General features: G+C 40.3%; 1 protein-coding gene across 1 annotated transcript in view; it reads right to left on the bottom strand.

The window, feature by feature from the left end:
* Positions 1-100: 100 nt before the first annotated feature.
* Positions 101-15337, bottom strand: part of Spg11 (SPG11 vesicle trafficking associated, spatacsin) — a 76900-nt gene continuing 61663 nt past the window's right edge. Inside the window, exons 29-40 of the mRNA XM_026391025.2 lie at positions 15082-15296; positions 13893-14640; positions 9810-9949; positions 8427-8625; positions 7966-8103; positions 5741-5874; positions 4531-4638; positions 2737-2905; positions 2257-2345; positions 1891-2046; positions 1201-1352; positions 101-488 (exon numbers count right to left, since the gene is read on the bottom strand). Of these exons, the coding sequence (XP_026246810.2) occupies positions 308-488; positions 1201-1352; positions 1891-2046; positions 2257-2345; positions 2737-2905; positions 4531-4638; positions 5741-5874; positions 7966-8103; positions 8427-8625; positions 9810-9949; positions 13893-14640; positions 15082-15296 (2429 nt within the window). The 3' untranslated portion in view covers positions 101-307. The remainder of the gene's footprint in view (positions 489-1200; positions 1353-1890; positions 2047-2256; positions 2346-2736; positions 2906-4530; positions 4639-5740; positions 5875-7965; positions 8104-8426; positions 8626-9809; positions 9950-13892; positions 14641-15081; positions 15297-15337) is intronic.

The following is a 15337-nucleotide window of genomic DNA, read 5'->3' on the forward strand; positions in this document are numbered from 1 at the left end:
ACTGGAATCTACAGGCATAGGTATTCTTTAATCATTACTGTATCACCTCCTAATACAGAAGCCATCTTGAGGAAGAAGAATACCAGTATCCATATAAAATGGGATAGATGAACAATAACTTCAAAGTAGAAATTTTCCTGGTTAAAGTCTCACCTTCATTACCTACGACCTACAAAGACTGATATGGTACAGTCCTGAGCTTTTCTAATTCAGACAACAAAGATCCCCAGTGCATTATTCTACTCTGATCATGAACATGTGTCAGAACCTCACATCAGTACAAGAAAACAGGCACCTTTGAGATCATCTAACCTGAAAGCATATCCTTTAGACAGCAACCTGTTTGAGGGTCCTTCAGAAGTACATTTATAATTTCATAAAATTTGTGTTCATATGCCAACTTGTAATACAGGTAGATATCTTCACAGTATGAAAGTAACTTCTTCAAGTTTTCTGTGACCTTGTTGGTAGGCTGATGTTGTTTATATCTAGATAAAAGAAACATAAGAATGTAAAGAGTAAAATTCTCTATCTTTAAAGGGCTGTCAGCTCTTAAAAACCACTACTTATAAGAGAATGCTATAGCCTTGAAATTTATCAAACACCCCCAATAATAGTTTGAGATAAAATATTTTATTAAAGTATGTCAATGCTTACCTTAATAATTATAGTAAGTTTAGGACTCAAAGGCGAAAGGCATCTCAGGCAAACTGAGTAGCTATCCTTCCATTTTAAGTACAAAACACTAAGCAAACTACTCTCATTCATCTGTTTGCGTGAATCTTCTAAATGATCACTTCTGGAAATTCTTGACATTTTGCCATTTTAAGCTGAAGGTAGTTAAAAGTATGCTGTATGTATCAGCCATAAATTTCTTTCTCTCATTTCACTTCAAAGCTCTAAGGGCTGGGGTTTGGCTCAGTGGTAGTGTACTTGCCTAGCATGCATGAGGCACTGGATTTGATCCTTAGCACCACATAGAAATAAAAGATATTGTGTTCATTTAAAACTAAAAAATAAATATATTTTTTTAAAAAAGCAGAAATGCTTACAGTCAAAAACCATCCTCCAAAGACAGGGTCTCACTGTATTCCACGCTGGTCTCGGCTTCAGTGATCTTCCTGCCTTAACCTCCCAAGTAGCTGGAGCTGAGACTATAGGCTCGTACCACAGCACCTAGCATATAAACTTAGTACTTACTTTTTTGAAATTTCTTCAATTATACTAGGTCTTAACAACCTTTGTTGTTTAAATTCTTCCAAATAAGTAAAATCTCCTTTAAGAATCACTTGTTGGTATAGAATTTCTGCCCAATCTGGAACAAAGTCATAGGCCTCGGCCACGATAGAAGCCTTTTTTGAAAGAACAGAAATGAAAAATATCATTAAAGCCAATTTGATGTTAAGATTTAAAGCAAACTGTTCTAGAAAATAATAGTGATGTATCATTTTTCACTTTGTTAAAAGGTTCCATGTATCATAATCAATGAAAAGTCATGTTTCAATTTGGCATTTCCTCTCCCATAAACACCCAAATACTTTCTTTCACTGTTTTTAATGTTCTTCAAAATGGACTAATAAAACTGAGAAAGTACTATATTATTCCCACCAGCTCAACTGTATAAGGAACAGTGAAAAGGTTGATACCCTGACATCAACCCCTCTTCATTAAAGGGCCACACTGAATCTCCTGGCAGTCCAAGATTCCTGATGCTGACCTGAGATTCATGGCTCTATTAATGTTGGTGTTAGATTGACAGCTAAACCAGATGGGGACTGCTCTGATTCTGTTCTGGTACTGAGACCTCAGACAACTCAATTCAACGTCTGGTACCATGAGTGATACAGTAGGAGGGATGTTGGCACTGCCAGCTAGAGTTTTCCTGTTCACCTGGTAGAACCGAGGTAGGGCCATGATACAGTCCATCAGCTTTTGGCGGCCTAAGTTGATAAGCATTGTGTTCTGGCCAGTGTTCAGAAAGTGAATCTGTAGGGTTATCAACCTGGTAAGGCGGTGACAGTGTAGGGCCTGTCGTACACAGGAGTCCTGAGAGAGGAGGGTAGAGAGAGGCACAGACAGAAGATTTATTAACATCTTTTATGTGAACCCTCCAACTGTAGTCACCCATTCTGCTCTTGCTTAACCCATGACACCATCCCTACCTTCACTTGGAAAACCCTAGGGACCAAAAAAGAAAAAAATTATATCGCAGACAACAACTTCCAAGGCCAATCTGGAGTAAGACTTTGTAGTTACCTTGGCATAACTCTCTGCTGCATCTAGCATCAGGGTCAGGGCCTTCAGCAATAGCTGCTTCAGCTGGAGTCCATCCTTGAGGTTGTCCTCTGCTGAGGATAAAAGACACTTGCTGAGTCTAACTGCTCCTAAGGTAGGCTGTTCTTACCCACACAGTGATGTTGGGGGCTAGAAGAGAAACATCCCAGCTGTGTTCATAGGGAGGCAAGTGTCTCTTAGGTAAAGGGTGTTGGGCCAGAAATATACATTCTCAGTAGAACTTCACTATGGAGGATTTAGTGCCCCTGTAGTTCACTTCTCTCTGGAACATCCAGGAAGGCTTATGTGGCATAACCATAGTTCCTGATGGATGATACCATCTGCCTGGCTGAGGCTCCCACAGTGACAAATACCCACCTTACTTCTAACAGCCAATCTCATATGAGCTCTTACCCTTGGCCCTAAAAACTCCCTGGTTAGCAGCTTTGTGACCTTGCTCACCCCAAGGCTGAGAATCAATCAATTTCAGTTGGATGCAGGCAGCTGCCTCATGGTTCTCCCCGATCTCTCGGCACATACTAAAGCACAGGGCTATCATGTTGTGCTTTTCACTGTCTCCAGGGCGGCACCGTTTGATATAATCCAGCAGGGCTGTCTTCAGGGTACCACTCTGCCAAAGGGAGGAAAAAGGGAATACCACGGTCTCAATGAGGGAATACAAGGCAGGCAGAAATGGCTGAATCTCTTAGTTCCCAAAGTTCTGTAAAAACTACCAAGAAGGAGAGGGGAAGGTATTTGGGGGGTGATATTAACCCAAATTACATTGTTATGTTGTGTGCTTGTACAAATATGTAACAACAAATCCTACTACTGTATAATTATAATGTACCAATAAAAATAAGGAAAAAACTCCCAAGAAACAAGGATAAAAAAAGTGAATAATTTTAACTATTCTCAATATAAGGAAACAGTCACATACTTTTTGCTGCTGGGAATATGAGCAGTAAAGCCTTTCAGAAGGGAGAAGCCTTAAAATTTAATATATATGCATGCAAATGCTGACAATTTGATTTCTAGACATCTATCCTAAAGAAAGAAGCAGAGGAAAGTGCTAAAATGAATGTAATACAGATACTTAAGAGCAATTAATTAGAACTACTACAAATACCCAAAATAAGAGCTAAGAGAATAATATCTTGTAGCCATTAAAAAGTGATATAGAAGATTATCTGCTGATTTGACAGTTATAGTTATGCTTAATGTTAAGGGGGAATAGGAGGCTGTTTCATATCTTAAGCTTAATGTAAGTTGTGTTAAAATATGTAAATATGTACGTATGTGTTGGGATACATGTGCAAACAAAGGGCATATACCAAATTGTGAGCAGTGGCTGTCTGCAGATAGTGGGTAGACACTGAGGATTTTTTTCCTGTTGTTTTTCAAGTGTCTTACATGGAATTTGCATTACTTTTGTAATCAGAAAAAAAAGTTATTAAAAGAATATTTAAATGTAGAAACTGCCTCAAAAACCATTTTACAAAGCTCTGGGGGAATTCTGAAGATGTACCTATGTTTAATACTTGTTCTTCTCCCAGAGGCTGGACCAGTCTGTTGGTCTGTTTTGAAACTGGTCCAAGATGAGATTTTTTTTTTGGGGGGGGGGCTTTCTTTTAATCTTTTTTGGCTGGCCTGGGCTCTCAGAAGCCAAAAACATACTCTTGGGTTTTAACTCTTAAGAGGTGAACTAGGCAAGGCAATAAGTCAGCCAAATGTATGATTGCAAACAGAGGCTGTGTGAGTGTTATACCTGGTGACAGCATGCTGGGAACAGACAGGTTCGCAATCCCAAAGACAAGACCTGACTCACGTCTTTACTTCCAAGCTCCTTTCTAGTAGATATAAATGGCTCAACAGCTATAGGCCTTTGTATTCATTCCTCACTTGACTCTCAGCAACATTTTTTCATGGAAATCCTACACTCAAGAACTTCAGACACAAGCCTGAGAACTGGACACTCCATTTTTAGCATGCCTCTCAGGAAGGATTTTGTCCCTGCCAGGGAAGGCACTTTAATTTTATGAGTAGAGGCCAAGGTGGAGAAAAAACTTTTTCTTCAATATTTGGTATCAACATTATCATTACTTTGTCTGAACTGAATTTGAAACCACTGAGGTCCCTGATTCCAACCCTGCAAATTCTAGGGGTCAATGCTGATTGGGATTATTCCAGAGAAAAGCCAACTCCTGAAATGTTGGTGGTACTATGTCATCCTGGAGCTCATGACTTCAAACTTACCGGATCTAGCTTCTTCCTCATCAGCACTTCGAAGTAGTGCTTTTTATGCAGCAAATCAAATATGTATGTCATCTCATTGTACCTTCCAATGCCAGTGAGGAGACGTACCTGAGGGGGAGGGACTTGTATCAGCATCACCTGGAGGCTTTATTGTTTTGTTTTTTGTACCAGGGATTGAACCCAGGGACCTTAACCATTGAGTTAACATTCCCAGCCCTTTTCATTTTTGAGACAGGTGTCACTAAATTCCTTAGGGTCTTCCTGAGTTTCGAGGCTGGCTTTGAAATTCCAGTCTTCCTGCTTCAACCTCCCAAGTCACTGGAATTACAGGTGTGTGCTACTGCACTCAGCTCACCTGGAGTTCTGAACCATACCACTATTCCGCGCCCCCCATCAGTTTGGCTTCTTTAAGGGGCAAAGTTCCACAGGATGAAGGGCTAACAGCCAGGCTGCCCTACCTACCTCCCTCCCATGCACCCAACAAGGGTCTTCTCTGTTGTCTCTAATTATGATTAATCCATATGTCCCACCATCCTATACAGGACACCTATAAAAACTTTATTAGTGTTCTATAAAACTTTATAGATTTTCAGGTACATTTCTATAATCCCAGCTACTCAGGAAGCTGAAGCAAGAGAATTGCAAGTTCAAGGCCAGCCTCAGCAACTTAGATCCTTGTTTCAAAATAAGGGATAGGGATGTAGCTCTGTGTTAGAGCACCTTTCAGTGAGTTCAGTACCACTTTTTTAAAAATTAAGGGCTTTTATCAGAAGGACATAATAGAAGTATTGTGGTACTACTATTCTCTAGGGCAGGTTGTTTCTCTTTACTCTTCATTACAGTGGCCTATAGGCTTCCTCAGCTACCTGGATTGGATAATTTGGGGAGGCACATGAGGCTGGAATTGTTAATTCATTTCAATTCATAGATAAGAAGAAGGTCTAAACCTCTTTTTGGGGAGAAATGGTGCTGTTGAACTTCTAGAAAAGTTAACTGCCCTGTGTGTGTGTGCAACAGCTCTGGAACACGGCAGGGATCCTTACTCTTTGCTTCTCTGGCACAGTCTCTGATTTTGTCAGACATCATCACTTGGGTTAGAGGGTTGGGCTGAATCAGTAGGATCCAGAGAGGAATTGCCTCAGCCCATTTTGGCTCTGAGCTGGCCCCTAGCTACCTCAAGTCAGAAGATGAGAATGAGGGTGCTACTCACCACCAGTCCATACTCTTCATTAGGAGCCAAGTGGTTATCTGTGAGCATCCGGGCAGCCTGTAGGACTCGGATGATGCCTTCCATGTGACATGTCAGGCTGAAGCAGTGATGGGCCAGGATCAGGAGCTCTGTGGCTGGGTGAGTGAGACAATGCTAAGACTAAGACAAGGTTATGAGCCCTGACAACCCACTGTTGAACTCTGCCTGGCAGGATTCAAAGGGCCTGGTAGACAAGAGGCCCATCTGGAGAGAGGTCTCTCATTAGTCCTCTGAGGGCCCTGACCTCATCAGCTCTAGCTCTGGGACAATCCTCTGATGCCTAGATTTTATTCTCAGTAATAGCACAGGGATTACCTCTATCCTTAAGGTAGTCATGTAGTGGCCATTTCTCCAAAAGGTACAACATATGGGAAAAAGGGATCCTCGCTTTCTGAAGATTGAGAAACTTTCTGCAGACAAACTAATGGACTTTTTGCCAACATAAATCAAGATATTCTCTCTGTATCTCAGGTATTCTAGCTTTCTAGATTGGTGAAAGACTGAATTACAGTAGATGTAAAATTATTACCCATATTCATTGTGAGTACACAATTAAAAGGTAAAATGGGGAAATATTTGCAATGTTGAGGATTCCCAGCCTTCATACATTCTGTGCATTCTTAGCTGCTACTTTTCAAAACATATTGACTACTGAGCACTGCTAATAGCTCAGGCCTTAGTTTGGACATTTCCTGTAGAAGCTTATCTTGGCCCCACAAGCTCCAGAGATGAACTTGCTCACCATATCCCAGGTCCTTCCACTACCTGGCATATAGCTGGTACTTAGTAAGTCCTGGGCTGGCTGAGGAGAGAGATAAGAGGCTACTTTTAAAGTGAAACTGTTCAACCTTTGAAAAATCTCCTGTATCTCAGAAGCCTTAGCTTGAATCAAGCTGGGCATTGTGCACAACTGTAATCCCAGTAACTAGGGATACTGATTGCAGGAGGAATGAAAGTTTAAGACCAACCTCAGCAACTTAGGCCCTAAGGACTTAGTGAGACCCTGTTGCAAAGCAAAAACAAAGGGAGTGGGGGCAGGGGGTGGAGTTGTGGATCAGTGGTAGAGTGCTTGCCTAGCATGTGTGAGGCACTGGGTTTGATCCTCATCACCACATGAAAAATAAATAAATAAAATAAAGATATTGTGTCCATCTATAACCAAAAGGGGGGGCGAGGCTGGGGATGTGGCTCAGTGGTTAAGCAACTCCAGGTTCAAATCTTGTTTCAAAAAAAAAAGAACAATACTTGAATCAGGATCTTAGGGATATAATCATGTATGTGCACAGAGAACGCCATCTATAAGGATCTTCATCAGAGTGTTTAAAACAGCAAACACTGGATACAATCTAAATGTACCCTAAAGAATAAAATTTTTAGTTACATGAGAAATACTGTATAAACACTTTTGTATAAACACAAGAAATATTGTGTAGACTTTTCAGTGTCATGAAAAATGTTAAATGATAGCATATGCATAAAGTAAAAAAAATTATAATCATTATACACCAGTACAAGGTCATTTTTAAATTTTTGGTACCAGGGATTGAACCCAGGTGTGTTTAACTGAGCGACATCCCAAGCCCTTTTTATGTTTTGAGACAGTTGCTCAGGCTGGCTTTGAACTCATGATCCTCCTGCCTTGGCCTCCCCAGTTGCTGGGATTACATGTATACACCATCATGCCCAACCAGTATAAAGCCATTTTTTTTTTTTACAAAAGAAAACTCTTAGTCTTGCATAGAAAAAGATCAGAGAAACCATATTACTCAGTTATATAATGAACTAGACACATGATGAGCTAGACATACTTGAAAATGAGCATACTTTGGAACCACAAACTGGATACATACATCAGCTCTGCCACTTAGCTATAAATTAGTCAGAAAACTTACATAAGCTTCAGTATCCTCCCTTCTAAAGTGGGACAAGTTATTATCCTACTGTGCAGGGTAATAACAAGTGATTAAAAGTTACCGTTTTGTGTGTGATTGTTTTTAGAGTACTTTTCCATATCTTCTAAATTTTCTTCAATGAACTTAACAGTTTTCTACCATGAATTTATACCCATGCTGAAGGCTAGGTATACAGAACAGGAGGAACAAGGATCCAAATCTGGTTTTGGAGAGACTGACCCTGGGAGACCTGTTTAGGACCTGAAACATGAAAGAAAAAGGCCAAGAACTTACTGCAAGACAGTTCCCCATGGGGAACAGAGGAAATCTTATCCAACAACTTCATGCCTAACAAGGTCCGGTCTTGACACAGCATGGTCAGCTGAAGAAATGTCTGACTTTCCTCTGCTGGGCTGAACATCTGCTTATGTCCTGAATGGAAAGATATGGAGACAGGCACTGCGTTTGCCTTAAGACTTGAGTTGGGAAAGGGACAAGAATGTGCCCTCAGAAGACCCACTCTGTCTAGGCCTAGGCACCAGGAGGTTCATCCTGACACAGTTCCCTGGGTAGTTTTCCTGCAGCTGGGCTCAAAAACCTTTACCTAGTGGTCATTTTACAAGATAAAAGGAGTGCTTTAGTTCAGAAGAGAGGCAGAGCTACTCTAAAGCATGATCAGAAAACAATATACAATACAAATGCTGGGAACTTAAGAATGCTGTCTAAGAGGCTGGGAGGCCTGAAGGACAAGGCACCTGTTCCCTCTGATGGGGTCAGCAGCTCCCGTGTCACCTCTTCAGCCACGAGTTCAGCCACAGTGTTTGGCTTGAGGCCCTGGGTGGTGATGAAGGCCTGGGCTCGTTTACATCGGTCAGGCTGTTGAGAGGACAAGATTGCTCGGAGCATGGCCTCACCATCTTGGGCAGCAACTTCTGTGTAGGAACAGCCCAACTCCTGAGAGGAAGGCAAAGCTAAAGTCATTTTTAGGAGTCAGGAAAAGATAAATCTTCCTGTAATGTGATGTGGACAGACTCCATTGTTTTCTGAACTTAAAAATCCCTCACTATGAACAAGAATCTTAGAAGAAACAAGTACAGTTTTCTAATTCTATCTTTTCACCAAAGCCAGATCCAAGCAAAAGAAAGGTTTATCATCAGAAAGCATAAGGTGACTATCTCTTGTCAAACACTAATCTTTTCAAACATGATAAGAACTGGGCATGGTAATGCATGCCTGTAATCCTAGCTACTTGGGAGGCTGAGGCAGGAGGATCCAAGCTCAAGGCCAGCCTCAGCAATTTAGCAAGACCCTGCCTCAAAATTATAAAGGACTGGGGATGGAACTTGTTGGTAGAGCACCCCTGGTTCCAATCCTTAGTATTGCAAATAATAATAATTAAAGTGGAATAAAATGCAAGAGCACCTTCCTTGTTTCCACAGCAGCAACAAAGCCACAATTTCCAAAGATTTTAACACTCGTCTTTATTTCTCTCATTCTACTTTCTACCGTTTTTCCTCAAACCACCACCAGATAATTCCTGGCTGTTCTGGCTCCTATGTTTATAGTTGTTTATACTTCATATGGAATGCTCCAAACAACCTTGAAGCAAAACCTAAGACATGAGGTCTAGAAGGGACTCTTCATGTTTGAATCATATTTATAGATGAAGAGCAAGAAGCAGCCCTTAGAAGTAAAATGCCTTGCGCTAGCTTTCTGGTTGGCTGAGCCAGAAAGGTAGGACTCAAACTGCCCTGGCACTTGACCTGGTGTCTTCCCCGTCACTACCCAACAATGGGCTCACAGGGGTCAACAGCCTGACAAGGGCTCTATGCCAAGTTATGATTATCATCTGAAGGGCTGATGTGGCAATGTTCAAAATCTCCCTACTGGGGCTGGGGATGTGGCTCAAGCCGTAGCGCGCTCGCCTGGCATGCGTGCGGCCCGGGTTCGATCCTCAGCACCACATACAAACAAAGATGTTGTGTCCACCGATAACTGAAAAATAAATATTAAAAAAAAAATTCTCTCTCTCCTCTCTCACTCTCTTTAAAAAAAAAAAAAATCTCCCTACTACTTCCCACTTCTCTTCCTCTTACAGGGAGTCTACTGTGCCCTCCCCACCCCTTTTTGGCACATACCTTGGCAAGTTCATACAGACAGAGGACCTGCCGGCAGTAGTTCTTCCCATAGAGGCACTTGCTTGTCAGAATTTCCAAATTTGTCACCACCTCATCACCTGAAGGCACCATCACAATTGACTGACTATCCAAACTTGAAGCTGGAAAGCAAATACAAGACTGAGGGGGCTCTCACCTGGTAGGTCAAGGCCTCTCCCAGCTCTCTGTGACTGCCTGTGTGTGTGTGCAACTAGTGCTCTGTGCTGCACTCCATGGCTCTCCTCAGTTGGGGAGGGCCCCACTTAAACTTTGCCGCCTTCCAGAAAATACCAGCCAAGTTACTTCAGACACTTTACGCTATAAGACTCAAAGCCACCTATGGAATGCTATAGAGATCAGCACCAAGATGCCTATTAGATTCCTTTAAACATACTCCCATTTCCCCTCATGTCAAACAAGTCACCATGTCTACCTGACTATCTCTAAAACATCTCCCCAGTCACTGCCTAGTAACCCTGCATATGAAAGGCTATTGCCTTCTGCTGCCAACCACCATTCTCCCGAGTCAATCTTCCACATATTCATTTCTAAAATGCAATTATACTTTAAAAGTATAATAAAATTTGGGGCTTGGGTTGTGGCTCAGCGGTAGAGCACTTGCGTAGCACATGCGAGGTACTAGGTTTGATTCTCAGCACCACATAAAAATAAATAAAATAAAGGCATGTGTCCAACAACAACTAAAAATTTTTTTAAAAGTATAATAAAATTAAAACCCATTTCTGATTGGGGAAAAATAGTCCTGGTACTGGGTTTGTGGCTCAGTAGTGGTACACTGGCCTTGGGTTCAAACCCAGCACTTCAGGGAAAAAAAAAGAAGCTTAGCCTAAAAGAGAAGAAAACTTTTACCAAATTTAAAAAAATTATCTATTAGGAAAAACTAGAATATTTATGCAACTTTCAAAGGGCAAAAACAAAACAAAAATTTAAATGTATAATAAAGCACTGTTAAATAAATCGGGATACATCCATACAGAATACTCTGCAGCCATTAGATGGAGTCAGTCCACGGAGTGCACGCCTGTAATCGCAGCAGCTTGAGATGATCGTGAGTTAAAAGCCAACCTCAGCAACAGTGAGGTGCTAAGAAACTCAGTAAGACCCTGTCTCTAAATAAAATACAAAATAGGGCTGGGGATGTGGCTCAGTGGTCGAGTGCCCCTGGGTTCAATCCAGTACCAAAAAAAAAAAAAAAAAAGAAGGTGTCAGTCCATCTATATGTGCCGATATGAAAACAGGTAGATCAATAATATAATCTCATTTTTGTAAAAAATAAATATTGTATATGCACTTGGTACTTGCACACAGAAATTAATGCATACCAAGCCAAGTAAAAAATAGTTATTCTGGGTAATTAAAGGGCATGGCATTGAATTCATTTTTTACTGCTATTTGTTTCACTAAGCATGTTAAACTTTTGCATTTAAAATATTAAACATTATAAGAATATGCTTTAAAGACAAATAAAATGTTATTAGTATTCATCCTTCACTGCAGGGTTCAGTTCTAGGCAAGTTGGAATAATCATTCACCCTGTCTCTCCCACTGAATTAAATATAAAATCTGGACACAATGCATGCATTGGTATATAAGAATCTTGAAAAGTAAGATTCTCACAAATCCAAGATAATCAGAATTACCATCTTCTCCTCTGGTAGCCTCAATGCAGAACAGTGTGATGCCTAGAACTGAGCACCTGAGGTGGAAAAATGGAGGGAAGGGAAGAGAAAGAGCCAGTGCACAAGAGCACTCAATCTCTGGAAAAGCCCTCTAGCACCAGTTCAAGTGTGCAGAAAAAGGAACCCTTCATTTTCATGTTCCCTTACTCTGGGGCTCCCAAGCAACCCCTTGGCAATGGTGGCAAAGGCTGCAGTGGCAGCTGAAATAGACCCAAACCCAGAGAGAGAGGGGAACCTTCTTTTCTAAGCAGAGGTGCTCTAGACTCAAGAGGGTGGAGAAAACACTTGTTTTTCATTACTCTTCTGTCACTTGGCTCTGAACGTGGACAGAGAAGCCAGAGAAGTGCAAGACAGAATAAGGTATTTGGTTTTTAGTCACAAACCTGAAAAGGGAGGCCTCAAGGAACCAGAAAATACCTGGAGAAGCCCAGGAAAGCAACCCATCAGGTTTTCTGAACTGCAGGGTTCACTCTATGCTTCTGATCCCATCTGGCTATCAAAGTTACTGAGAATTGAATTAATCTGCACATCACTACTCAGATCACACACTAACCACTGGGTTGCATACATACATAAAATGGATCTGAAGAGCACTGCTAAGAATACAGAACTGATATTGGAACTGCAGCCCTCAGAACTCACCCTGAATCTAACCAAGTCTTTTAAAAAATATGGACATTGTTGACAGGATTTGTACAAAATCCAAAGTCTTAACAGTATATCTGAATAATAAACTATTCAAAATATCCAGGATAGAACCCCCCAAATTGCTCAAATATGAAAAAACAGGAAAATCTCAATTCACATGAAAAAAGATGAGAGCTACCAGCTAGCATTAAAATGACACACATTGAAATTATCTGATAGACTTCAAAATAGCTATTACATGAATATTCCAGTAAGCAACTAACTGTATATGCTCTTGAGACAAATTGAAATATCAAATTCTCAGCAAAGAAATAAAAATATAAAGAATAGGAATTTTAGAACTGAAAAACAATTGAAATTTGAAAATAGAAGTAAAGATGACTCAATTACAGAATGGAAATAACAGAGGAAAGGGTTAGTGAAATGGAAGTCAAAAGTGAGGTACGGTGGCACACGCCTATAATCCCAGGTACTTGGGAGGCTGAGGAAGGATTGCAAGCTTGAGGCCAGCCTGAGTGATTTCATGAGATCCTGTCTCAAAATAAATAAAAATGGCTGGAGGTATAGCTCAGAGGTAGAACACTTCTGGGTTCCCTTTTCTGGGAAAGGAAAAAAAAAAAGGGTAGGGGATACTTTACACCCCATGAAATCAGCATTACCCCCCACTACAAAGGACAAAAATATAAAGAAAATTACAGATCGGGCCAGGGTTGTGGCTCAGTGGTAGAGCATTTGCCTACCATATGTGAGGCACTGCGTTCGATCCCCGGCACCAAGTACAAAATAAATAAAATAAAGGTATTGTGTCCATCTATAACTAAAAAATATTTTAAAAAGAAAATTACAGATCAATATTCTTCATGAACACAGATGCAAAATCCTCAACAAAATAGCAAACCAATTCCAACAATATATCTAAAAAATCATTCACCAGGCAGGACCACATGGAATTTTATCCTGGGAATGTAAGACTGTTTCAATAATCAAAATCAATTAATATATTCCATCATATTAATAATCTAAGGGGGGGATGCCCTTAGATTAGATTTGTTGATCTGATCAGATCAACAGATGCAGAAGAAAAAGACAAAATTCAACAAAAACTAGGAATAGAAAGAAATGCTTCAACATAAAGCATACCTTAGAAAAACCCATAGCTAATATCATACATAATGATGAAAGACTGAATGCTTTCTTCCTAAGACAAGGCAGAATGTCCACTCTTATCCTTCTTACCTGCTTTCTTTATTGCACTAAAAGGCCTGGCCAGTATAATAAAGCAAAAATAAGAGACAAAAGACATAGAGACTGGAAAAGAAGAAATAAAATTATTTCTATGTGCAGATGACAGGATTTTCTATGTAGAAAATTCCAGGAAAGCTATAAGAAAATTCCTAGAAAAGGTAAGTTTAACAAGGTCATATGATACAGGTTAATTTATTATCAATGTACAATTAAAATATATTTATTTGTATAGAACAAATTTAAATGAACTAGCTGTAAGTCAGATGAATTCCAACAATAATATATAAGTAGTTAGAAGATAGGTGTTTCTATTTCATTGACTAGTTAATTACCTACTTTATACATTACCTGGGAAAAAGTTGCTGTCCCCTTAACTTAGTGTAACTATTGTGCCACAGGGGTCCCTTCCTTCTTGGAAAGAATGTCAGCAGCATCACTGGGGACTCAGGTAAGTTTGATCTCCTATACTTACTGCTTTGGACTTTCCTTAGAGGAATGCCAGGCTCCTCCTCTTCTGTAGGCAGCTCAGCACCTTGTAGAAAAGCATGGATCTCAGGGTGCAGGTCATCCATACCAGCTTCCCCTGAGGCCAGTGCTCTGCAGTGCAATACCAAGGCAACATCTTGGTTATAGAAATGAAAATACCGGCATACTCTACTTGCTTCATGCACACAGCCATTATCCAGGAGGTGCCCAATCAATAAGTTTAGTGACTCCTGCTCCTTCCAATTCAATCTATTCTCACATGTCTCTCTGGATGGAAGGCCATTAAGTTCTAAGTATTTTGATGTGTTCAAAGCAGCCACCTTGGAGAAGGAAAACTCACTGGCTAAGCTATCAAAGGAAAGTTCACCACTAGTTGAGATCTGTTGAGAAAATCTAGGCTCTATTTCCTCCTGATTCCCTGTGAAGTTGTGCTGGGTAATGCGACAGATCCAAATCTGCTTCTCCAGTTCCTCCAGCTTGTCCAAGGGCACTGGGTCCTCCTGGGCAACCCAGTGTCCTGCCAGGGTGAGCAGCAAATGACGTTCCTCAACACTGCTTCGTCCAACTGGGTGCTCAAAGGCCACAAGGGCTTGGTCAGAGAAAAAGGAAGAAGCTGCTTTATTTGAAATGGAATTTTTCTTAAAATTCTCATGACATTTTTTCCAAAAATCAATTCTTGCTTGTTTCAGGGACCACTGTTCAATGTGTTTTAGTGTCTGCATTTCTTGTGTGACCTGTAAAATTTAAAAAGTAAGATTTAGCCTTTCCTGAATAAAGAAGCATCATAAACATTAATGCTCCCTAAGTATACCATACTTGCTAAACTCAAATCAGAGAAAATGGAATTTTACTATAGATAACCCTAGAGATTTTCTGGAAAGTTAAGGTATAAAAAACAATTCTCAATCCATATAACCCAAATGAACTTAAAAAGGAAGCTATCTTATATTTTATTCTATTCAAAGAAAAATAGTTGCAGTACATCAATCAGGCCTCACATTTTAAAGCATACTTTCTTCAGAAATGGACATCCTAGCTAATCCACTTCTGAAAAGTAATGTTTGTGTTAAAAAGGTAGAAGGCCCCATTACCTATAAACTGCCATCTCTTTTGGTTCTCTGTTCAACACTGGTTTAAAAAGCTAATATCTGAATAAGTTAAAGGACTAATGATACCTCTTTAATAACCAAGTTGTCCACAGGTAACTCAGCTAATTCTGCTACCTTCCTGGCCAAAGCAAACTGTCCATCCATCTGCAGTCTTTCCAAAATAGATCTACATTCATGCTGAAAATTCTCAGTGCTGTAGCTGGTAATAATTGCATGATTAATGGCTATGGATGTATCCTTCAAAATTTGGCTAAGGACACACAGCTTCTTCATATCTGGACCTGTGCCAAAGAGAAAAAGATACAAATACTTAACAAAATGC

Source organism: Urocitellus parryii, chromosome 6, assembly GCF_045843805.1.
Source record: "Urocitellus parryii isolate mUroPar1 chromosome 6, mUroPar1.hap1, whole genome shotgun sequence".
Taxonomy (NCBI): domain Eukaryota; kingdom Metazoa; phylum Chordata; class Mammalia; order Rodentia; family Sciuridae; genus Urocitellus; species Urocitellus parryii.